At 35.9% G+C, this 26,683-nt stretch overlaps 1 protein-coding gene across 1 annotated transcript; it reads left to right on the forward strand.

Annotated features, from left to right (window-relative positions):
• Positions 1-13,188: 13,188 nt before the first annotated feature.
• Positions 13,189-18,732, forward strand: LOC100372151 (uncharacterized). The gene is made up of 5 exons (XM_002731579.4): positions 13,189-13,518; positions 15,867-16,070; positions 17,341-17,433; positions 17,896-17,989; positions 18,411-18,732. The coding sequence occupies exons 1-5, from the start codon at positions 13,255-13,257 to the stop codon at positions 18,566-18,568; spliced, it is 813 nt and encodes a 270-aa protein (XP_002731625.1). The 5' UTR covers positions 13,189-13,254; the 3' UTR covers positions 18,569-18,732.
• The last annotated feature ends 7,951 nt before the right edge of the window (positions 18,733-26,683 follow it).

Raw genomic sequence — 26,683 nt, forward strand, 5'->3', positions numbered from 1 at the left:
TGTTGCTGTACCACTTACTGTTTGCATTGGTATTAGTCAACACCGCTTGTAATGTGTTTGAATCACGACTGTTATATAGTTGTTTTTAAAGCGACAATATCTACATACATTTTTGTTTTATTAAAATTGATAAATTTACACAATGTTTTTATTGCATTTTTTGGATATTATAATCATTATATTTAATGCACAGAAAACAGTGACCATGCTTTTATGTGTGCACAAAATAAATTGACCATCCCCCCAATCGCTTACATGAAATATATGTACCCTTCCCTTAAAAACACCGCCCCCTGTAATTTTCTGTCCAGACCCTAATTAAGATTACTTCCTACTTTACAGTTTGATGGATGGCAGGTACCGAATTTGTTCACACGTCTCGAAAAGACGTCATTTCTTGGCCTATATGTACATAAACATATTATATATATATATATATATATATATATATATATATATATCAGATTTTGTCCCTGTATTGCAATGTGCGACAGTACTTTTATGCTGACTGTTATTTTGTGACTTGTATTTCCCGTTCGTGATTTGGGATTATTAGTTGTGAATTTGTATTATCGGTGATAATTGCTAAAATACATGCAATTTAGTTATGCAACGAAATTGTGACAGAGTGAGTGAATGTCTGTGGTGATTAGACCCGTTCATCAACATTATTTGTGTGCTATAATAAATGAATAAGCGAGTACTCCTGCAATTTGGCGAATTGTCTTTGTGTAACTGTCATATACTCTATATGCATCAAGTATATTTCTGAAAGCAGTTGTTCACCGGCTGTATCACATCACGTCGCCAAGGCAGTGCGATAAACATATCAGACACGCGTGTCGCGATACAGCGAATTCGTCACCTTGGGAATCTCCCCAATTGGTTTCACGTATTATAACAGAACTGTACCTAGCAACACAGTGAATTAAATTTCACTACGTTAACCCGCTGTCAAGATCAATCATTTCCAATGTCACTAGTTTTAACTGAATGTCCAATTAAATTCAAATTAATTGCAGAGTAGCTTAGGCTTTGTAATCGTCCACTTGTTTCGCACACGTGTAATTTGCAAGTTGCTTTATCTGTTTTACATCAATGTTACGGACTAACGGTTAATTGGAATGGTGTTTTACCTGTTAAAATAAATAAATTAATTAATACACTGATGTGTTGTTTAATTATTCATACGTTCACACGTCAGTTTCATTAATTCATTCGTCCGCAATAAAGCACATTTAATTATTATACATCTGTCACCGTAACGCCACAAGTTACAGCATGTCGTAATTTTGCGGTATTTTACGGGGAATTTTCATACTACCATATTTGGAAATGTGAATTCTAATTATAGAATGATTACGCGCGTAAGCGTAAGCTGCCCCCAACGTTTGATCGGACGCAAACAAAGAAGCTCGCTAAATCTGTTCTAAACGTTTTGGATTTCGGCATTCCCATGATGTATTCGTTGAAGAAAAAGATGTTTAATAATAAGGTTATTACGAGGATACTGCAAAGTATGAACTCAGATAGTACGCGGTCGCATCAATCTCCAATGCACGTCGGTCGATACTTTCGCTGTACTGTTTTCGTGCACTATACTTTGCAGTATACTTGTAATAATCTCATATTAATTCATTCATTTCATACTTACATTCACTCAGTCATTTATTCATTCATTATGTATGACAATTTTTACGATGAGAATAGCTACTGAGTTTAACGCACTCGCGGCCAATTCTTCATGTAGCAGAGTATACACATTCTTCAAAAACCTAGATTTTATTCATCAATTAAACGTTGTCATGGTAACATACTGTCACCTGTCATAGGTTCATATGCAGGGCAATTTTAAATGCATATTTATTTTAAAAAAATAACATTCTCGTGATACATTATTATATATAATAATAGGAAAAATATATACACTTTAATTATTGAAAAGACAATGTCAATAACTTTTTGAGGACGTGCATATTTATTTTTTATACTAAATCTTGATAAATTTATAGTATATTTTATATATTGTATTGGTTTGGTAATAAACGTAACAGGAATTGGTTGACACAAAAATGAAAACACGTCGATTTACCAATGCGTATATGTATTTCCGTAAATGACTCGATGCAATGTAGAACAAAATGATTTGAAGTTACATTTCCAATTTCTATTATGCTCCCTGGAATTGACCTTATAATCGTAAAAACATCATGGTAGAGAGATCACAGTGTCCAAAATAAACACACGTCATTGTTTGGTTGACCACTCAAAGCAATTTGCATCTGTGCATTTTGTTCTGATCTAATAGAGAAGTCGCCATTTTTTTTTTTTTTTTTTTTTTTTGCAAAGAAGATGACCAAAGTAAAAAAGGTTTTCACAGAGGGGTTGGAGGATACTGTGCTGAGTGGTCAACATGGAACCACAAACGTCAAACGTGAACCCAATAATCATTTAGGTGTGTTGTAAACATATAACCTATAAGCTGAAAAATGGAGCATATATCTACATCGTATGTGTTCCAGAATTAAACCAATTAATTTTGTTTTTGAAATGCTTGGGTCACCTTGTTTAAATACTCGGCATAAGTATTGTCATAGTCAAATACTGGTATGATGAAATTGTTTACGCGTATCTGTTGATCGACTTAATTAGTTGATTACTAGCGAACGGCTGTGTTGTGTCTGTCATCGTTTCGGCTATTTGGACTACTATTTCTGACAGTTAGTATGCGCAATTACTAATATAGTGAACGATTAATCATAAGATATGACGTGTCCAGTACTTAGTGTGATTGGCTGTATAATTGAAGGTTACGCCCTAGAGTCTTTTTACTGCTTTGTAATTGGTTAAGGTTTTGAAAGTGAATAAAGTTGTTTTAGTTGGTCTTGGCGAGTACACCACGACAGAGGCAGTCCAGTCCTTGGGAGTCTTGGGGCGAGTCTTGACGCAGTCTTGGGCTAGTCTTGGGCCAGCCTTGCGATAATCTTGGGAACTTTTCCCCAGGGCGCTGTGTCTTATAGAGTGCTCGACTGACCGACTAAGACGAGAGTTGAAACGTATGTCGTTGTGTGTGTCTATTTGACTGTAAAGTTTAAGTGACCTTCCAGATCCCGTACCTCAAGGGGACGTGACATAGATACGAGACGAGAGATTCCCCCTGACACGTGTGGAGAACCCTAGAGGAGAAGAATTTCCCCCTCATACTAGATTTGTCACAGCTTGGTCATTAGCACCTCTAGTTTAAAAACCATGCTTACTTGACCTGACATCAGTTTCATGACAAACCGTACTTAATAAACAGTCAATTGTTTTCTACAGCATCAGGTTCTCATTTTGTAATAATTCTTGCAGCAATAACTTGAAATCCATAATTATGCTGTCGTGCATGTGTTGGAATTTGACTAAACACTAATCAACAACCAGTAAGAATAACTGAATACATATCAGGGATACATGATTTTTAACAACTATTGTCCGTGAAGCTTTTACTTATCAGTATTGAATGTTTAACGTTAGTCTGCGACAATTTTGAATTCTAGAAGTATAACTTTACAATAATTTAGAATGAAATATACCGTGACGTAATAATATATAATGTTATTGGCATTGCAGTAAACTTGTCATTAGGGTGTAATAATACAGCTTTATTTTTATTTGTGTCTTCAAGGCCATCAACTCTATTTGACATTTTCTTAAACCGACCCCCCACCGGCTCTATCTGGCGTGTTTTGTATTACCTAATTAGGCCACACTGATTTAATTTTATGGATGACATCCTCTGGAGACCCCAAATCTAATGCGAGAGGGCGAAAAAAAAAATCCTGCCAAAAAAAAATCCTGCTAAAACCACAGGACTACGGAGCTGCTATTACGAATTGAACCACAGAACACAATGTATCAAAAAACAACAAGAAGTCTTTATTTGTAGGAGGCACATGTTGATATACACATCTCGTACTGTATTACTGTCGCAGGTATAACCATTTCAGACAAGCTCTAGTACATGTAGTCATGATGAAGTACCTTCAGTCAAAACACTGCATTCAAGGTACAACATGAACATCATTTTCAGTACAAGTCAAGGCGGAATGTACATACACTACTTTATGACAATAACTAACAAAACATTGCAATGATACAGAAATGTCCTTGCTTGCTCCTCTCTACACAGTAGGGGTTAGCTTTAACCAATCTCTCGTATAGCTGTGTAAACGTCACATCTCCCTGGCCGACGTCAATTGCGTACCAGTCTACAACAATCCCTCAGTTTTTCCTCTGAACTTTTATGCTCACGTATTCCCGGCAACGCAATACGCATGTGCAGAAGATCATTTACGACAAAATTGGCACGTTTTTAGATAGTCCAAAAAGAGTTTTACGACAAGCCGGCGCTTTGCGACAATATGAGTCGGCAAGTTCCAGACAGAAAACCGATCTGTGGAGACTCGTCAACGGAGATTTTTTTTTTTTTTTTTTTGAGAACAGGCGAAAACTATTGCGCGCGTGGATGTCATCCATAAAATTAAGTCGGTGGGGCCTTAGGTACGAATATTGTACTGTAAAAGTACGATATAATGTTACAGTAACTAATGGAGATAATGTATTACATTCGTAATATCTGACAAATATATAATAATTCGACCACGTGGTTCCGCATGATTCTTATTCAATATCGACTCATAGTGTTTCACTTCCGGTTCCGGTTTCCGTTTCCGTTTTTTTTTCTTCCTTTCAGTTGAATAAAATGAGGGGGTTACGTTCTTTAACGTACAAAGCAATACCAATTCAGGCGTGTGTTAAGTCACTATTTTGTTATTTGTCACTATTTTGTTATTTGTCACTATTTTGTTATTTGTCATTATTTTGTTATTTGTCACTATTTTGTTATTTGCCACTATTTTGTTATTTGCCACTATTTTGTTATTTGTCATTATTTTGTTATTTGTCACTATTTTGTTATTTGCCACTATTTTGTTATTTGCCACTATTTTGTTATTTGCCACTATTTTGTTATTTGCCACTATTTTGTTATTTGCCACTATTTTGTTATTTGCCACTATTTTGTTATTTGCCACTATTTTGTTATTTGCCACTATTTTGTTATTTGCCACTATTTTGTTATTTGCCACTATTTTGTTATTTGTCACTATTTTGTTATTTGCCACTATTTTGTTATTTGCCACTATTTTGCTATTTGCCACTATTTTGTTATTTGCCACTATTTTGTTATTTGTCACTATTTTGTTATTTGCCACTATTTTGTTATTTGCCACTATTTTGTTATTTGCCACTATTTTGTTATTTGCCACTATTTTGTTATTTGCCACTATTTTGTTATTTGTCACTATTTTGTTATTTGCCACTATTTTGTTATTTGTCACTATTTTGTTATTTGCCACTATTTTGTTATTTGCCACTATTTTGTTATTTGCCACTATTTTGTTATTTGTCACTATTTTGTTATTTGTCACTATTTTGTTATTTGCCACTATTTTGTAATTTGCATCTATTTTGTTATTTGCCACTATTTTGTTATTTGCCACTATTTTGTTATTTGCCACTATTTTGGTACCTGCGAAAATTAAAACCAATGTTCTCTTGCAAATGTATAGTATCAATTATTTATAATAAAATAGCGACAGTTGTTATTGTTATTTTTGTTGATATTGAAATTGAAAAAATAGAACGTCAGGTTTAGATGTTAAATGAATAGAAACACGTTTGTATAAATATGTTTATTTCTAGTAAGATGCTTTGAATGTTGAATGCCTGAAAACTGAAAACAATATACTAAAACGTTTAAAAAAAGGGGGCAACCTAGAAAAATACGGATGGAGATTATTTTAGCCGAACGCACTCGACATCAGATCGCGTGTCTGTTCAAAATCAAATGTGAATTTATCTTCAATGATACCGAAAAAAAAAAAAAACGTATGTGCGTCAATTGTCTGGTGGTATATGATAGATCACTCTCATATCCTCCACGAAGGATTAATGTCACAGCATCGCCATGGCTACAGCGATTTCGAAATGGGTCACGTGATAAAATACGTTGTTTATTCACACGCGCGCTGTATGTCTTTTGCGCACTGGAAATTCACTAAAAACGGAAGATAGCCATCTTTTTTTTTTAAAGCACAAAATAAGATCATAAAACGTATTTATTTTTGTTGTTCTGTATGTGTTGATTTGATTTGAAACCTGTGCCTTGCATTTTTGTGCAATTTCGCTTACAAGTGCGCCACGCACGGTAGAATGCATCATAACTACAATTTGCATTTGTAAAAAGTTTGATAACTTGAGAATCCCAATACCTGAATGTGGACATGTTGCAAAAAGATGCCCTGGAATGTACAAGCTTTCCAATCAAAGAGAAATTCAAATGAATATACTAAATCAATATTCCAGCAATCATCCTTCTGAAATGTGCATTGAAATGTGTATTGAAATGTGCATTGAAATGTGCAAGTATGCTTTGTTCTTTACTGATTTTCGATGATAGTGGATCAGCAAATTATTGTTACATTTCTTGCAAATTACTCGACCTTTATAATTTCTTTAAATGTATAAAATATCTCGAGTCATAATAAAGTAACATTTAAGTAATGAAATTAAAATTATTTAAAAATACTAAAGTATACATAAAGATATTATATATATATATATATAATATTACGAATCGGATTATTTATGAACAGAACAAACACGTTATCGCATGATCAATATATTATTGAGTTGAAATAATGAAAAATCACAGAACTGTTTACATATAATAAGCTTAAATTCATAAAAAAAGCTCATAACTAAATGCAATAACGTCGCACACACATTTTGCAATTAATGTATATAACGATTTACATGTGTTGAACTGATTCAAACCTGTGAATGGTGTCCATGGCAACATGATATCAAAATTCTAACGTGTTTAGTTGAATTAATATTAAACCCTAGATGTTTCTAATGCAGTCTTACATTAGAAATTATTTCTGATTGGCCGCTTCTGACAGCAACCAATTCACTAAAAAAGACTATTGTATGAACACAATAAACATTATACCATCCTCTGAGTCGACGTTGTGAATTCCATGGTTACGTAAGTCAGGGGAGCAGAGGACACGATCACGGAAAGAATGAAACACGACACCTCAGCAGCAATGTGTGTGTGAGATACATAACTATACGTACTGTATGGTTTACTGCGGATTAGAATGTCGATTACTGATAAGTTAAAATTAGTAGATGATTCTATTATCGTACCAAATAATGTAATTTTTATTTATTTTCACAAACAGTACTGTTACAGATATGAATGACATCGCAGGGTACACCGTGTAATTATTGTTATCTAATTGCCTCGATTAAGCTGATTTGTTCATACTGAGCCTCCCTCCAACAGAAACACCCTTGACTTTTTTTACACAAATCTCTACACTCATATTTCAACTGTTCTGATTTTGTATCTGAAATTCTAATACATGTTACACCTCGTTGAACCAGGCTACGCATGCGTTTCCATATTTCAAAATGTCGTTTAAATATCAGCAAATCATTATACATTCCCCGTGCATTGTCTCTTTTTAATCAAATTTCTTCTAATAGCACTATTGATATTTTCAGTACTTTTTATAGTTTAAAAATAATGTAGCTTCATTTTTTTTTAAAGTAATTTTTGGTTTTGGTTTTTAATGTAAAATTGTGTTAATGTATTAACAATGGTTAGTGCAATTATTTTGTTCTCATGCATATCATTTTTATTAGCCTATTGGCTGCAGTTTTATAAGATAGAACGCTAGAATATTTATGTATATATTAAAAATAACTATATGTTTGTTTGTTTTTGTGTTGTCCGAGATTTGGGCTTGTGTATTTGTATACTAGTATATTCTCTGTAGGAATTACGAGCAGACCTTCAAATTGTTATGGGTGGTTTATTTAATATGGTGGAAATGAACATTTCAGGAATAACAAATTTGCAAGAATACATTTTCCAGAAAACAAAATAATGAAATTAAGGAGAGTAAATACAAAAAATGAAAATTGAATATACCAAAACGCCAAAAAATATTCTCTCTTGGCGCCAGGTCAAACAAAAAAGTACGATTGATAGTATTGCACAAAATCTAATATTGTATTTACGTGAGTATGATGGAATATTCAATCGTACTGTAAATAATGAATATTGCCTGACATGCATTCTGAACCAACTCTCAATGAATCAACGAGAAAACCAATGTAATAACTTGTTAAAATGTAATAATTATAAAAATGTTTCGACTACGGTATCCTTACAATAAAATGTATTTAAAAAAATATCATATATAACAAATATATGTATATATATATATATAAATATATATAATGTTGTACTTTAATTTTTTGCTTTATTGACAATATCTCAGACAGACACAATAAATATTTAAACCCCTATCAGTTGGGTTTTTTGCTTACGACGCAGGTGCGACTACGCATTCAATTTTCAAGAAGATACAACTGTTTTACGCTGTCTCTTGCATGTCACAAAATAACTCAAAGAAATAGATCAATGTAAAATAATGTCGTTTAAATATCAGCAAATCATCATACATTCCCCGTGCATTGTCTCTTTTTAATCAAATTTCTTCTTTTAGAACTATTGATATTTTCAGTACTTTTTATAGTTTAAATAAAAATAATGTAGCTTCATTTTTTGAAATGAATTTTTGGTTTTGGTTTTTAATGTAAAATTTTGTTAATGTATTAACAATGGTTAGTGTAATTAGTTTGTTCTCATGCATATCATTTTTATTAGCCTATTGGCTGCAGTTTTATAAGATAGAACGCTAGAATATTTATGTATATATTAAAAATAACTATATGTTTTTTGTTTTTTTTGTATTGTCCGAGATTTGGGCTTGTGTATTTGTATACTAGTATATTCTCTGTAGGAATTACGAGCAGACCTTCAAATTGTTATGGGTGGTTTATTTAATATGGTGGAAATGAACATTTCAGGAAAAACAAATTTGCAAGCATACATTTGCCAGAAAACAAAATAATAAAAATTAAGGAGAGTGAATACAAAAAATGAAAATTTAATATACCAAAACGCCAAAAAATATTCTCTCTTGGCGCCAGGTCAAACAAAAAAGTGTGATTGATAGTATTGCACAAAATCTAATATTGTATTTACGTGAGTATGATGGAATATTCAATCGTACTGTAAATAATTAATATTGCCTGACATGCATTCTGAACCAACTCTCACCAATGAATCAACGAGAAAACCAATGTAATAACTCGTTAAAATGTAATAATTATAAAAATGTTTCGACTACGGTATCCTTACAATAAAATGTATTTAAAAAAATATCATATATAACAAATATATGTATATATAATATAATATATAATATATATATATATATATATATATAATGTTGTACTTTAATTTTTTGCTCTATTGACAATATCTCAGACAGACACAATAAATATTTAAACCCCTATCAGTTGGGTTTTTGCTTACATTCAATTTTCAAGAAGATACAACTGTTTTACGCTGTCTCTCGCATGTCACAAAATAACTCAATGAAGAAATAGATCAATGTAAAATAAACAACATTGAACAATATTAGTTTTACAAAATACAATTCTCCATGAGACCTAATAAGTTCTCATTTTAACCGTTTTCTAGTAATAAGCACAGTAAATTTGATGCACGCGTCAATAAAATGTTTTTAAAAAAACACAACAACAAAACAACATGTCAGCACATTTCTTTTCAGTAGTTCAGTAAATTTTTCCAGGTTCACTATTTTTTTTTTTATTTTGAAAATCGGTTAGGAAATCAAAAGCCGATAGACAGCTTGAATCAGCGAAACGCGGGGGAGGGGATTAAAGCGCGGTGGTCGTCGCGCAGCGCGTGTTCGAATTTCATGTAAATAAACAATGTATTTGAAACGCGTTGTATACGTCGCTATGAGTCCCATATCGAACAGGACGCGGCGCGACGACTGTCGCTCTTTAAGTGTCAACGCATCAGTGTCAGCGTTTTTTGTGGTGTCTACCATTCATCAATTTGTCGAAATTTCAAGATATCATAAATGAAATAATGTCTCTGTCAAAATTACAGGTTGTTAAGACGTTATCACACGATAATGATGTGAACTCCTATTCGCAAGTAGATTCATTTCAAGAAAGCCCCCGAATTTATCAAATGTAGTATGATTCTGATGGTGATGATTTATAACAAGAATAATGAACCCCGCAACGTTATATTGAAACGGACTCTTCTACTCGCTCTACATGGCACTGTGGGGGTTATTATTATTTAATGCTACACGGCTCGGGCGGGGACGCTCGATCAAATAATTGGCTCAACTGCGTCTGGTCCATTATTGCGTCCTTCCCCGTCCTTGTCACGTGATTTAAACAATAATGAATCTCCTATCCCGCTGTGGGCTGTTTATTATTGTATAACAGTCATTACCGTCTGAATTAACTAATATTTAAATTGGAAGTCTTTTTTGTTGAAGATAATTTTCTTGCAAATGAGATTTTACGCTGTCGTGCGATAATCTAAAGCTATGACGTCATAACAAAACACTAATTCTGATAGTGCTGATTTATAACACTCAGAATTGGACAGCACGCTGCGCTTAATTCCCTAACTGCACCGATCGACTCGGACGTTTCAAAGTCACGCAACTTGGAACTTTTTTTTCTGAAGTTATTGCGGCAGTATAGCTGCAATAGTTTCAAATGTTATTATGAACATAAAACACATTGCCGTATTTGTTTGTTACGGGGTATTCCGATAGCACCCGGATTTCTGTCCTAACATCATCTAAGTTTATTCGGTCATGGACGTTTAATTCGTTTAGTCGCATAAACAAAAATGTTCACATCATGATCTTACCCAACTTGGAATACCAATTTTCACTTTTTACTACCTTATACTAAAATATATTTGGATAATTAAAGTTCTATCAAATTCCACTTATGGTCCGGTTAGACTTTACGACAGGACTTGAAAAAGTTATTTTTGCTTGACATGTTGCTTTCAATTGCGTTTCAATGGCTGTCACATTTGTATTCTGAGTCTTGCCGATACATTTTGGTTCAAATTCACATAGATATTGAGGAGAAAACTCAAATTTTCAACTAAAGCTAATTTGCATAACAATGTTTTTGCCCTTGGTCGCCATATTGGACATGGCATACTTCGATTTTGAAAAATATCTGGAAGATGTTAAAAACCCATCGCACAGATCTGCTCTAACTAAGCTAAGGATCAGTGCACACACATTGCAGATTGAGGCAGGAAGATACATCAACCAAACAGTAGAAGAGAGAAAATGCCACTACTGTCAGGAAAAACAAATAGAAGATGAAAGCCATTTTCTATTAAAATGTTCTCCCTATGCTGATTTAAGAAACAAGTTCCTCCATACCACAAAGGTCATTACAACAATTGACAAATCTGATATTGAAAACACTGTAGACATTCTAAAAACAAAGGAAAAACAATCACTAATTCATTTGGCAAAATATATCTTTGAGTGCTTCAATTTAAGAAATGACACTCATAAACAAAAAATACCAGCTGCTTTATAATTAATATAACTTATTAAGATACCTTTTCTGTTTTGTTTTTTTTCTAACCATTCCTTGTTCTCCGTTTTTATTTGATTTTATTATGTTTTCACTATGTCTTCATTTGTATTTTTCGTCTTGCCATTCTGTATGTATTTGAAACTTTATTGTATTTTAAAAATCCAGATCCTGAACAGGATATGATTTCAATAAAGGCATTACTTACTTACTTACTTACAATTAGTTAATTAAGTATATGACCTTGGTAGTACTTATTAAGCTTAAGTGTACACATTCAAAGTCATTATATGCAATGATAGGAAGTTTTAATTGATACCATCTGTTTTAATTGAGCAAGTGCTCAGATGCTAGGCAGATTCCAGTGAACCATGGATGTACTAAGAACTCAGAACTCTGTGCGAATCCCCCTTGATTCTGGCTGCTGGCCATTTTCGTTCATGAAATCGTCGGATATCATCAGAAAACGCGGGATTTGTGCAGTTTTAAATAAAACCAAGTTAGCGATTATGAACAATGGTTATTAACGTAACACCTGATCCCCTCTAAAAAAATTGTTTCGCATTTTAAGGTAAGAAATCGACATTTGAAACCGACAATATTGATTAATTTTCAGCCCCCAAGTGACTGTGTAGCTTTCACGCGGAAATCACATAGACATCGCTCCGAACTTGAAAATTAACATCGAAATTGTATCGCGGATATATTCATGTTTGTGTACGACATGAATATAAAGCACCACAGGCATCAAGATTGTCGAAAAGAGTGATTTTGCGGAGCACCCCGAAGCGATGTTTCACGCTTGAGTGCATTTGCATACTGAAAACTGGCGGCCATCTTTCCTTGTATATATCCGGTTTAAATCAGTAGAAACAATCAGTAAAACAAATACGTATACATTTTAGAGACTGTTGATAAACATTGCCATAGCGACATTGTCCGTGCATAAGCATTTAAACGATGAGGCATACCTCTTTGGGCTAAATCTACTTGCCATCAGCGTGCAAACAAATGTCTTATTCGACTTTATGTACTGGTTACGGAAGTTGCAACATATGGCTAAATTAATTAAATCGTGCTGATGGATTTCGACCAAGGTACATCACGCGACTTGACGCGAACCAGCCGTGTTTCGATTTCGGCCCCATGTGACGTGTAAGAAAAATATTTACACGAAAATATATATATTGCACGGTGTGTGTGTGTTTATATTATTATTTACCCTTTTTTTATTTAATTTTTACTATAATTTTATCCATTTGTAGTTATTGTTTTCTTTGTGTTCATCTTATCATGTATTATTTTCATTATCACTTTTATAATCAATAAAGTCATGATTTATTTTAATATTCGAACGCACGACTTTGTGTAAAATTTCCTCATTTTAATAACATGGGGAGAAACAACAACGTCGCAAAAGATTCCATGAGGTAGGTTGTGAATAAACCACTTTTAAAAAAAAAAATATTTTGATTTACTCGTACCTGCAATAAAATAAAAATAATATTCAATATTAGTATATACTAGTATGCAAATATGTACAAATATTTAAATAGATTTGCATAAAATATCACGTGACACTTATTTGCGCACATATGTCGAACACCGCAGACCCGACCTAAACAGTTCTTCGTCAGTTACTTCTCGCTTGGCAATCATAGCACGATGTCGTCCACAACATTTTCTGTGGTGTGTTTCATCTCTATGTCGGTGTTTTATGCGTGCGTGGTTCAGGCTGGGAAGCGGCAAATACTTGACATGAGTTACGAAATAAGCGAGGACACGCCACAGTTTCCCGGTGACCCACCATTCGAGTTCACCATACTATATAGAGAGTACATATTCCCTGACACCTATTTGGAACTTAACAAGTTTTGCGCTGTTGACCATATTGGAACCCACATGGACGCCCCGTCGCATTTTTTCGAGGTGAGTGTATTTTGAATTCGCGCTAGCTGACTGATTGTGCTGCCAAAATGATGAGCTCGAAAATGTATATACCATCAACGCGTATGTTTTGTCCTGTATCTTTCTCTTTCCGTAATATTACTTGAAAGCTCTTGCACGTAGCTAACTAATTGAAAAGAACGAAAAATGCAGATAATCGCTTCATGAATTCACACAATTTTTCCCCTCGACCTACAACGTCTGAATGTAACAGGCAGTCTATATATTGCCGTTGCACATATATGTCGCGCGAGGACGCATGGCCTGCCAATTAAATTTCTAAAAACAAGGTATATTGTCAATCGGATTACTGGTACAAAGAATTACTACCTGCTTAATGTATGCCTTCAGTTTTTTTAAAATTTGCTATAATATCAATATAGCATTCCTGCTTCCACGAATGAACTTTTTTCCCGCCAACAATGCTGTTTTGAGTATTGCGCTATAACTGGGACAACGTGTGGTAATAGTAATACAGCAGATATCCCTTTGCGCACTGTTATTTCCGTACCGCTGCTGTTACGACGCAGTTGTTGTAGCGACATAGTAGTGACGGTTATGAATCAGTTCTGCTAGTTTTCGTGTGAGTTTTCATCAAGATCTTTATGTTACCGAGTAACATGATATACTAGTATGTCCTTTGCAGAATCAGGACTTCTGAGGCTTAATTAAACAATAATAATTAGTTTAATCCCGCCACATTTGAAAGATCAACACCTAAATCACAAGCTCCACTGGTTATACGCTTACAAACAAATAAATAGACATTTAAGACCAATTATTTATTTGAAATGACGTTCTGGCTTACGCTATAAAAAAATATAGCAGACGTCGGTAATATCGTAAAATATTAAGTTTGTGGTGTTGTGTTTTTTCTCTGTGCGAGTACCAGTGGGTCTCTTAGTATTATCTGGATGTCGCTTTACTCATTGCTGTTACTGTTGTCATGGGGATAGTTGTATTTATATATGGGGTATGCGAGGCAAAGGTGACTTTTGTTAAAAAAATCATGGTCCGGTACAATATTCACTTCCAGAAAATGACAAAAATAGACTATTGAAAATTCCGATTTTGCAACAATCCATAACCCTCTTGGTTGCCTCGCATACCCGTTGGTAATTTTCTTCTAGTGTTGCCACCCCCGCCCCTCATTGAACTACATAGGCTGGGTACTGTTGCTACGGATGTTATTACAGCGCATTCGCTGCACACACAACTGTGTATTTATAAATGACAAGATATATATAACACGCCCCCTCCCGATCACGAGATTTGCACTGTTAAATGCATCAGTATAATGATCCACACGCGTCGGAAATGTGCGCAAACAGTCTGTTCTTATCAGTTGCTGGTATCAGCAACAGATTAAGAACGTTTTTTCGAGTATGAAAAAAAAGACAACCTAAAATGGCTTTAAAAATGAAATATACACATGTCTAGTTACATCACGGTTATAAATTGCACCAGTGATGGCGCATGCAAAAGATACAAGTTTTTTGTGTATTTTTGCGACCATTCTACTATTTGTCATACAGTTTTGGCTTCTTTTTTTCATTGCCTTTCTCTCAATTTCTGCATTTGTCTATCTTCGAAAAATCGATAAGATTTGAAGGCGGGGATGTGTAAGGCCAAACAAAAATTGTTTTGTTGCCCTCAGCGACCGACCGAAAATATGAAATACCGGGTCGTTTTTTTTTGTTTTTTTTTTAATAGGCCCAAATATTAAAAACTCACCATTTTAAGCAGTAAAAAATTGTTTCCTTTAAAAAATAACGATCCCGGACCGTTGTTTGATCCCCAGGGTCCCGGGGGTATAAGTGGTTGATCTGTATTCCTCTGAAGTAAAAAATCCGACCGAACGAACCAATTTTTCAATTTTCCGACTTGAGGGCAACATAAGTTGTTGTTTTTTTGGCCTAATCGTTTGATAATTCGCTATGTGTGAACAATATCCCCGGAGCGGAGCTACGTTACAGGAACGCGGAACGCCGAGCGAAGAGCCGGTGAAAATTCGAGAAAACAACAGGAACTCAACTTTGAAGTAATCCTGAACAATCAAATTTATATGCGTTACACACGCAGGAGTAATCTTGTTACACTGTTCATGGAGAGTCTCAGCAACCATCCCAAAGTACCGTTTTCTGGGAGTTTTCGGCCTTTGTTTTCACCGTGATGGTTTCCATGCGGTGAAAATGCCCGGATGTCCGCCCCGAGAAATATTCTGTTGTATATCTCAGCAAGGTGTATTGATGTGATAATGGATAAATCTCTTTGGGGGGAGTCAATATGTCTGTGTCATTATTATCATTCTCATACTCATACTGTCACAGGGAGGTGAGCGTATACAGGATATATCTTTGGATCGATTAATCGGTAAAGCCGTCAAGATCGATATAAAGGCTAAAGCAGACGCAGACAGTGATGCCGAATTGACAGTGGCTGATCTACAGGCCTGGGAGAACGACAACGGCCGTATCCGTAAAGATAGCATCGTGATAGTGTACACCGGATGGGGAAGTCGATATCCAGATCGGGTAAGCAAGCTTTTATTGATCAAAGAATTATTGGTCAACATTAAGGGGTGCAGAGAAATAATGAATACTGTTTAGCGTACTTTCGTTGTTTGTATGAGGTATTCAGAACTGGCTTGTCTATGTTCGTAATTACTGTAATTACTATCGAATTAACTCTTGTGACGTGCTTTGTTATGCATACGGATACCTTGCAAGCTTTCGTATATGATTTTGGGATTCCATAGTTATTATATGATTTCATATTTATAATTGTGGGATTTCATAGTTGTGATCGTGTGATTCCATAGATGGCCTTTAATTAATATTACCTTATATGATGTTATCATGTGCGGCGTACTATGTGTCATTCGTCGATTTGATAAATTTTCCGTTTATGTTAATTTATATTGCGCCATGACGTGTTTTATACGTATAGACACTTTCAACTTAAATATAAGATGTTATATTTAAATAATTTTATTGGACATACTAGTATATCATATTAATGTTAAAAATAATCTTGAACATTTACGAGTTATATACATTGCCTGGTTTGACTAATAGTCTATTTAAATTCTTTGTGTAAACACTTTTTCCACAAAATTCTGAAATCTGTGTCTGTTTCACTTAGAAGATGCATTTTTTTTTATAAATACAATATCAGTCTATATGATATTTGTAAATACATTATGTGATATGATAGACCATTTTCCGTTCACTGCGAGATCCCCCGTTATGTGTGGAATTGAACATAAAAACAAGACAAGCAAAGGTCATAGCATCGTAGTGATGTCAAAACGTCTCGTGGAATTCGAAAGAAGGCAAAGTGCATTTGGGGTATTTCCAACCTTAATAATATGCTATAAGCAATACGCGAGATCTCGTACTGAAAGGAAAATCACTTATTAACTTGTCGGTGTACTGGGGATATGAATGTATTCTGATTAGTTTTCTCACAACACTTGATTTGTTTAGTTAAAGTTAACCATGCAAGAATGGAGTCGTAAAGATTGGAGTCAAATAAATGCACTTGAGTGAAAAACAGAAAATGACAGATTTGTATGTTCTAGCCTCAATCATAGACCCTCTTTTAGAGGGTCTATGCCTCAATACAGTAGTTTATTTAACATAATAATCAAGTGGATATAACCCAAGGTGAACGAATGAATGAATGAATGAATGAATGAATGAATGGTCACGTCAAATGGGTCACGGCGCGACATGTTGTAAAGGTGCATTGCCGACCCACGATAATATAAATATATAATAGTAATACTATCTTATTTTCCAGTTGTCATACTATGGTACCCTGGCCATGGATGGCACCGGTTTACATTATCCAGGAATTCACCCAGATGCCGCACAGTTTTTAGTTGATAGAAAGGTAATGTTTATATTGCCAAACCTCTCGGAACGGAATACACCCCGAGGGAGTAAAAATGGTTTGCCGTTTAGAAAATGCTTACCCAATGTTCGGTTTGGGAAAGTGTTCAGCTTTAATGGTGTTCAGTGTGGACATATTTTCAGTTTACACAGTGTTAGGTGTAGATAGGTTTTCTGTCTTCGTGGTGTTTGATTCATTGTATCCTCTGGCGAAGAGCCGGTGAAAATTAGAGAAAATAACAGAAACTCAACTTTGAAGTTCTCCTGAACAATCAATTTATATCTTGTAACAGTGTTCAGGGGAGCCTCAACAACCATCCGAAAGTACCGTTTTCTGGGAGTTTTGGCCTTTTGTTTTCACCGTGATGGTTGCCATGCGGTGCCCGAATGTCCGCCCCCGAGAATACCATACCATAATACTGCCACATGCAATTAACGTAAAATTACTCACATTTTGTTCCAGGTGACCTCAGTTGGTATCGACACGCCCTCTGTAGACCACGGTCCTTCTCATTCCTACGCTACGCATAAGATATTCACATCCAGTGGAGTTATTGGTAAGTTATTGAGTCAGAGAGTGGTCGTCGCGCTGCGCATGTGCCACATTTGTGTTGATAAACATTGATTTTCCCACAATCCAATGTGCTCTTCTAATGGAAATCACAAGTCATGAGGTTTGACCTGGGCGCGACTTACACTAATTACCGCCGGTGACTCTTTCGATACCTTCCAATCACCTGAAACGTCTCAGTTCGTACTCGTTGGTCTGCTCAACAGTTAAAGTCGCCATCTTTGTTTATATGAGACCCATATATCTTGCGCATGCGTGACGCGACGACTACCTCCCTTTAAACATTGTACTCTATCTCTGAGTCTTGTGTGACTCAGACAGTTTTGTTTTGTTATTGTTTTATTATTGTCTCTATAATCTTGACATGTACGTGTAGTTTAACAACAAGACATTTATTTTTCCTACAGGGCTTGAAAACGTCGCTAATGTCGATCAGTTGCCGTCGGAAGGAGCCACTATCTACGCCATTCCGTTGAAGATCAAAGATGGCAGTGGTTCGCCGTCTCGAATATTTGCCATTTGGTGGCCTGGCAATACATCTAGTGGTGGAAACTCTGAGTGTTAGGTTCTTGGGTTCAAAATCAGGTCGAATATGAAATATTTAAAAAATTATGAAATATATAAATGTTTCTTCTCGTCATCAACCCAGATTATTATATGTAGATTATTAAGTTATATAAAGTTATTTACTGGTTGTAATGTTAATCAATAAATACTCATTTAATGTAATATACACATTTGTACATTTTTCGTCTAACTTTCAATAGTATTTTTAAGGGGTTCGTGGAAATGTCCATAATTCCCTGAGCAAATATTACCATGAAAAATACACGATCGTTTTCTCTTATATCTTTTCTTTACGTAAACATATATTACCATGCCTAATAATGGACGGGGAGAGTCATAGTTACTATTAAAGGGCGGTAGTCGTCGCCGGCGCCACACATGCGCGAGATATATGGGTCTCTTATAAACAAAGATGGCTACTTTGACTGTTGCGCAGATCAACGAGTACAAACTGAGATGTTATCGAGCTTTAATTTGGTAATGTTTTAGGTGATTGGAAGATATCAAAGGAGTCACCGGCGGTAACCAGTGTAAGTCGCGCCCAGGTCAAACCTCATACTTGTGATTACCATTAGAAGAGCGCATTGGATTGTGGGAAAATCAATGTTTATCAACACAAATGTCACATATGCGCAGCGCGACGACCGCCGCCATTTAAACTACTACTACTCGTTTTTTCCCTCTGGCTACCTTAAAGCGCGGCAGTCGTCGCGAAAGTTTTGAGCCAAACATTACTGGTGCATTATGTATCCAATTCAGATTTTACACCGATGTGGGAGAGTAAGTTAGGGATATACGGATGGAACACTTGATTATAACGAATTGATGGACTTTGTCAAATCAAAAGTGCCGTCCTTGAGCGAATCACTTTTTCAACTGCGGCAGTTTCAAAATGGCGACCGTTATTATGTCGACTAAAATGAGCGGGAGTTGACATTTTTCGACAAATTTAAGCAACACCCAACTTGCGATTTTTGAGATTACTGAAAATAATTAAAATATAAATATAAAACATAAAGAATGGTTGTTGTAAACGCACGCTAGATAATACTTACATGCCGTCAACCCCTATGAAATAGTCGGTAAATAGTAATCCCAAACCACGCGCCCGTCAATCAAGTGGCGCCGACAAGTCTAGATTAGGCAAAGAACAAAGTGTTTTGCAAAGTTGCAAGTCATTTTGCCAACTGACCGTCCGAATAATAGAACGGATGTAAAACAGTACTTCATGGATAGCTGCTGTATTTGTCGATGAAGACAGTGGAGTTTCTATACCTACTAGCCTCTCTTTCAGTTCTTCTGAAACAGGAAGTGTTTGAGGGCGCTCGACTTATGAAAGGGGCCTATTAGACGGCCTATTATATATACTAATACACATACGGGTAACGTGATAAATTCATGGATTGATATGATTAATAGTAAGAACAAGTCGTATAAAACACTTAGATACCCTTCCCCCACCCCACCCCACCCAAAACAGGGCAAAATTCGAAGGTCATTGTCCCTCTGCCTGTCATTTGGAAATGGAGTTAAGCTCGAACATAGACCACTTTCCCGGAAGTAGCAAAACTGGGGTGCAAAAATACTCCTGCCTTGTCATGGCGGAAAATACAACCATGTCAGTTTATTGATAGTCGATAGAAAAGAATTTTATTTTTGTTACGTCGATTGGTACACCCAGGAGCACAATATCACGCGTGCAAGTTTACGTTACACCCCAATTTCGCATGCGAAAAGGCGGTTCTTCGACTTCCGGGAAAGTCGTCTATAGATACAAGACCCATCTTAACAGCCACAATACTTTTCAGATACACCCAAACTGTAGCATTTTGTATTGGAATATTGATCAGAACTATGAATGAAGGTACTATTTACTTTATAGTATGTGTTTTGAATTTCGCCGGAAACGAGTTAACTATACAATACCCACGATGCTTTGCTTCGTTTCACATTTTGCCATTTTCTATACTATGAGCACTGAGTATTAGCTAACGGTGTATCACCACAACTTCATGTGTTCAACACAGTTTTGGTTGACCCCGTGAATTAAGTCGCATTGGCTTAGTATATAAGCTAAAATATGCATCCGATCACCGTCCACCGGTGTTGAGGGACGGTGATCCGATTTACCGATTATCTCACACGGCATTACAAGTGAATATTATTGGTCGGATTATCGCGAAATGCTGATAAATATCTAGTTGTTTGGTGAAAATGCATGAAATAAACAAGTCAATAAACATACACGCCGTGATCAGACTACAAACGCGCCCGGCCTACGAGTTTACTTAAACACCACTCTCATACAGACTGGTTAATTGCTCCCGAGCCTGCTAGGCGTCCAACTTGGGAGTTCGTTTGCACGTTACGAATTTGGTTCACATAATATATATATGCATCCATGCCAGACATGGGTAAAGGTGTTACCTCTTACTGATTAATGCAATAGACACATACTTTTGCATCGGAATGCTCACTAAATACAACCGACAAAGCCTGGACCGCTAAGCTGTGCTATTATATTTATATTAATAAACCATTAAATTAAATCACTAAAGTGTGAAAAAAACAATTAGTATACAATCAGTGCGACATGTGTCGCTTTCCACGTAAAACAATTAATATAAAAACATGGTAATACCATGGAGACAAAATGAAATGGATAAAATGATTTGTGCGAGAGATCGTAGATCGGGATTTGGACGATTTATTAAAAATTGAGATGGTGTAATAATAGAACGTTCGGTGGAAAATTGTGTACTTAATAACGACCCGTTCAACCCCGACTTTTCGTCTTTGTTGCGGCTTTTTTGTTGCTTCGCTGTGAATCTGATGGAAGTTTATATCACGTTTCAATGACGTAATTGTTATGAAAAATTTGAGTTTTCGTTTACTTATTTGTTTGCTGTGAATATGTATGAAGTGGTAATGACGTAATGCACCTATCAGTGTTTTCCCACAAGAGGGGCGGGTGGGGTGTGCGGACTGTATATGGGAGTTCGTCATTATTTTTTTTCTTGGCATATCAAATTTTCTATGACATGTCAATAACACAAAGATGAAGCATAATTTTGTTCGTATATGGTGGGCACGTAAACACTCCCCCAATACGGTACTCAGTTTTGTAGTCAATGTCTCCTATTGCCCGGCACCCTCTTCTCATGAGGAATGCATTGATAGATGTAACATGATTAGTATAATTGGCGTTCATCCTCCACCACTTCACCATCGTGATCTATTATTTAGTTCGATGATTCATCTGGCCTTCACGCGATACCTCGTTATTCATGCAAATATTACGGCTGTCTTACATACCATATGACCAGTGAAATGTGCCCAGTCTGTTACATACAGACAAAGGGAAATTAGTAACAGTTTCTGAACAAACATAGAACTCTTCGCCTCTCGTGCTGAACGGACGTAAAAGATATGAAGCGTTGCCCGGGGCTTAGAGCGCCACCACGTGTCATTATCAAACCATTGATAGTGTCCTGCTTTAGTTATAGATAACAAGCGACTGTTAACTGATAGTAAATAATTCAGAAAGTCGCACTATATACTTATGTGACAGACTGTCCTATTATGAACAATACATAGACATTACTATTTCGATATTATTGAGTTCATATTGGGCAGCGCCCTCTCGAGTTTATTATAGTTATTGTATGCACTTTCGTTGTTGTTATTGGTACTTCTTCAGCCATGTTAGTAGTAAACCAGTAACGGTCTTGTTTATGCATATTTATTGTGTATATTTATTGCCCCCATCGCTTGTCACAACTTATTTATATTCCATATTTCCAGAACACGAATTATTTCATCAACAAGGTGTGATCACAAAAACTATAACAATATCAATAAACCCAAGTCGCTAACGGCCGCCGATATCCCAAGAGATCGAGATCTCACGAGATTCGTTGTGCCCCCTCATAATACTATTCGTCCATGGTATTTGGAAGAGTTGGCGAGAAAATTGGAGAAATTGGAATGGAATTTAAGGAGATAATTTAAGGAGATGTCCCGCCTTTACAGGCGCTCTGCTGTGGGCAATATAATCAAGTACTTTGTAAGACGTTTGCAACTGATTCTTTCAGCCAATCACATTTGTCCTGATCGACCTGGTTGACCCACAGCTTTATAATTGAAGTTTATTCTGCTGCTAGATTGTATATGTTTCTGGTCTTGAACACGCACTCTGATAACGTTAATGTTTAAACCGCGACGGTCGTCGCGCAGCGCGTGTTCGAATTTCATGTAAATAAACAATGTATTTTACACGCGTTGTATACGTCGCTATGAGTCCCATATCGAACAGAACGCGGCACGACGACTGCCGCCCTTTAACCATTTTCTCGTTGCATTTTCACCTTGTTTCCCTCCGACGAAAATATCATTATAGAACCATCCAACAAAAGCTGGTACGAATAAAGTTCTAGAAATCTTTATTACTTTATGAGAATGTCTGATAAACACGGGGTGAGTAAAGTTTGGTTACATGGCGAAATCAGGCAAAATAAAAATACAAGTAACCTGTAGAATGCTGTGTGGGTAATATTATTATATTGATTTTTGTTGCATTTGCAGCAAATAGTTACCAAACAATGAGAAATCTATAGGATTGAATTTTCCTCTCGGCTGGCTTCACATGCATAGTTCAAGCCTGCCTAACCGGTGCTTATACAAGGATTTAATTACAGCACCTAGACGGTCTGTGGTTACAGCTTCATGTTCAGAGTAATCGCAAAATTGATATTACAATAACAAATCATGAAAGACTGGCAGCCCCATGCAATTAACAGCAAGTGAAATTCCTGGGTTTGAAACATGTATTTTGAAGTCACTGATGTAGGCAATGAATAATAACTTCAAGTTGGCATAAAGACGAGGTAGTTTATTTAATCAGTGCTGAACTAGAGGCTGAAATTATAACTAAGTGCGTTGTCATATAATTTGTTTATTTCAATTTCTTCTGAAGTCAAATAGAATACACTGGTGAAACCGTGAGTGAAAGCATGTTTTGGGGGTATAATTTACATTGTGTGTGGAGTGGTCGGGTCGGGTGTCACATAATTTGTTCATTTCTAACTCTTATGACGTCACATAGAATTTCACTTAATTTATTTTGGCTGAAACTTTTTCAAGCATTACATGTGAATCCGATTTTCCCTATGCTGTGTCTCAATAGAGTATGAGGTAAATGGCATTTTCACTGGAATTTATTTCAGGGGAAAAACGTTTTCAGTAAAAATGAAGTATACTACATTATTACATATGTACTACAGATTATTTTGATTCGTCTATGAAATATGCAAACAAAGTAGTCCTTTCAAGAGTAGCGTTTTCGAAACATAGCAGAAATAAACAATATTTAGAAGTACGATATTTTACCCTTGGGTACATGAATATACTTGCCGAGTGAAATGAAATTTGAACAACAGTAATGGAACTTCTAGGCTGTCACTTATTTTGACTAAAACAAATTTGTATATCACCAATGCAATAATGTTTTCGGTATTTTCAGGGTCAATATGCTAATGAACTCGGTATTGGCGATCCGCTCCACTAGGATTGCCCCTCAAATCATGTGTGTGTGTGATGTGATTTCCAGTGTTTTCATGTATTAGTTCTTCTGTGATTTTTTGGCTTGGCCGATTTCGCTCAAACATGGCAGGTAGGTCACACCTTCATCCTAGTTATTAGGAAAAATCTGCAAAAAAAATGTTGGTCCATCGTTGCCATAGCAACAGTAAAAAAATGTTTTTTTGGATAGCTTCGAGCTAAACGTATCTCCTACAAATTCAGAATACAACACCTCAGACATAGCTCATTGTACTCGGCTTGATTGTGGGTACAATGATACTATTTGAATTTTTGATATCTTTTTTCATCAATGAGAAGGTTGACCCCAAATTTAGAGTAACTGTTCACCAGTTATGGCTTTTTAACTAACTCTTCTGTGATTTTTTTTTGGCTTGGCTGATTTTGTTCATACTTGACAGATAGGTCGTACCATCACTAATTGGAAAAACAATCCTGACCCACCACTACCATGGCAACAGCCAAAATCTGTTTTTTTTAATACTTTCTTCCCAAATTTATGACCCCCTACCATTCTTGTAATAGCAGTGTTCAAATGATCATGCCTTTTATTTGGCTACGTTGCGCACTGGTAAGATATCACCGGCGCCGACATTGTTACACTGCATCAATAGGGATTTCAGGGGGAAATTATACACATATCATAGAGTAGTTTACATGGTGGCATTGGACAGATCTCTACTAGAGTAATGCAATGCAATGCATCTTATTTGATGAAAATCAGGGTAACCGTTCTCGAGATAAGGTACTTTGTAGCTTCAATTAGCATCTCTTAATTTTGGACAAAAGATGACACAACAAAGCACTACTGAATAGTAAAGACAACGGCACCATTTTGGATGAATAAGCACTAATTATTTAATTGGAGCTGAACTTAAACTGCCATATCTTTCCCCTTTTTTATTGAATTTTCACCAAATTTTCAACAAATGAACTTTATATCAATTTTTATTTAATGTCATTAGAAGGCAACTTATAGACCATCTGTTACCATAGAAACAAGCCATATTCAAATTTATTTTTAAATCATCTGTCAGTGTCAATAAAGATAAACAAGTTTTACTTTCGTTTATGTTGCCTTCGTTTTTATTCCTATACAAATGCATTGAAAACGCCCTCATCGACGGGCTATGCGTTCTACCAAGCTTTGCTTATTTTTACGCTATAATAATACTTACGAAACAAAAAGCATTGACACAAATAAACAAATCTAAGATATAACATTACAGCTTATTTTTTGGCAACTTAGAAAAGAAGTGTGCATGGAAAACATAACTGGGAGCTGCGCGAAAATTTTGAAATCTCTGTGCCTGATCGATTCATTTTTATGCCAAAATAACCAATGAATCATCTCAATTCTACGGCTGTGAATGCTCTAACATGTACAATTACTTTGCATTTACGCTGCATTTTCGACATGTTAAAAACAAAATAAACGTATATAAAAGTGAAGGAGTGAAACATTCTCTTCGTACATGAAAATGGAGTCCATGTAAACAAAGTACCGGGTTGGAGGTACCACTTTTAAAATGGGCTTGTCGCACTCTTTAAATTGATGTCACACTCACAAAACATAGATTTGTGTCTATTGAAATATATATATTTTTCAAATTATGAGTGATAGATATGCCAGAAAGTTGTAAGTCGATACGAAAATTGCCGTCAAACTTTTGTTTTTATTGCCGTTTCGCCAATTTTCGGCCGATTCTCACCTATCACCTCTCATTCTATAGCTGTCATCCCCTACTTGATTTCTGTGGCATTTTCGTACGGTTCATTCCAACGCGGGGAAAACGCAGCAAACTTCTCTGGATTTAGAACACCGGGTTAAATTTGGAGGTCACGGAGGTTTCAATTTTTATTCTCCCGTGTTGTTAAAACGGCTACACGCAATGGGTTGCAATTTTCAGAAATTTACCATAAGATATAGAGCTAGAATTCATGGCAACTTTTTTTTTTTTGCTTTTAGTTTTGCTCACGTATTTTGTAGTTTTTGAAAGGGTGGCTGCCCACACCCACTTCTTCCGATGTCATTAACCAAGTGACTGAAATCCCTAATATTAGCTGTACACCACATGGAATACTACGATTGAGAGAACTTGATGTATGTTGAATGAGCTTTATCATAGACCATCAACATCAAAGTACCAGGAGGTTTCTGCTGGCGACGTTGCGGCGTGACCCAGTTCCAAATAAAGATTACCAACGCCAAATGAGCGACATTTTTACCGGAAATCAAGATTTATTCAATCCACGGCTAACAAGCAACATCATAAGCGAAGTTGTAGCGTGCAGCTCATCAACGATCGCTGTCGACGAAAGTCATTCCGTCAGTGGAGTACCGCAGTTGTGACGGCATGTTTGCCAATGCACAATTCTGTGGAGGAACTTTTAACTTAATTTAAACTACGTATGACTGATTCGAAACATTCCATCGAGATCGGACGGTGCCCTATGTTGCCAACCCTTCACCATTGTGTTCAAACGAACCACGTGGTGTGCTGTTACATTCTCC

This window comes from Saccoglossus kowalevskii, chromosome 18 (genome assembly GCF_978046115.1).
Source record: "Saccoglossus kowalevskii chromosome 18, keSacKowa6.1, whole genome shotgun sequence".
Taxonomy (NCBI): Eukaryota; Metazoa; Hemichordata; class Enteropneusta; family Harrimaniidae; genus Saccoglossus; species Saccoglossus kowalevskii.

Excerpts from the sequence above, each read along its gene's own strand:
- LOC100372151 (XM_002731579.4), top strand. The coding sequence starts at position 13,255 with ATGTCGTCCACAACATTTTCTGTGGTGTGTTTCATCTCTATGTCGGTG. Across the intron at positions 16,071-17,340 it reads GAAGTCGATATCCAGATCGG|TTGTCATACTATGGTACCCT; the intron begins GTAAGCAAGCTT and ends CTTATTTTCCAG. Across the intron at positions 17,990-18,410 it reads CACATCCAGTGGAGTTATTG|GGCTTGAAAACGTCGCTAAT; the intron begins GTAAGTTATTGA and ends TTTTTCCTACAG.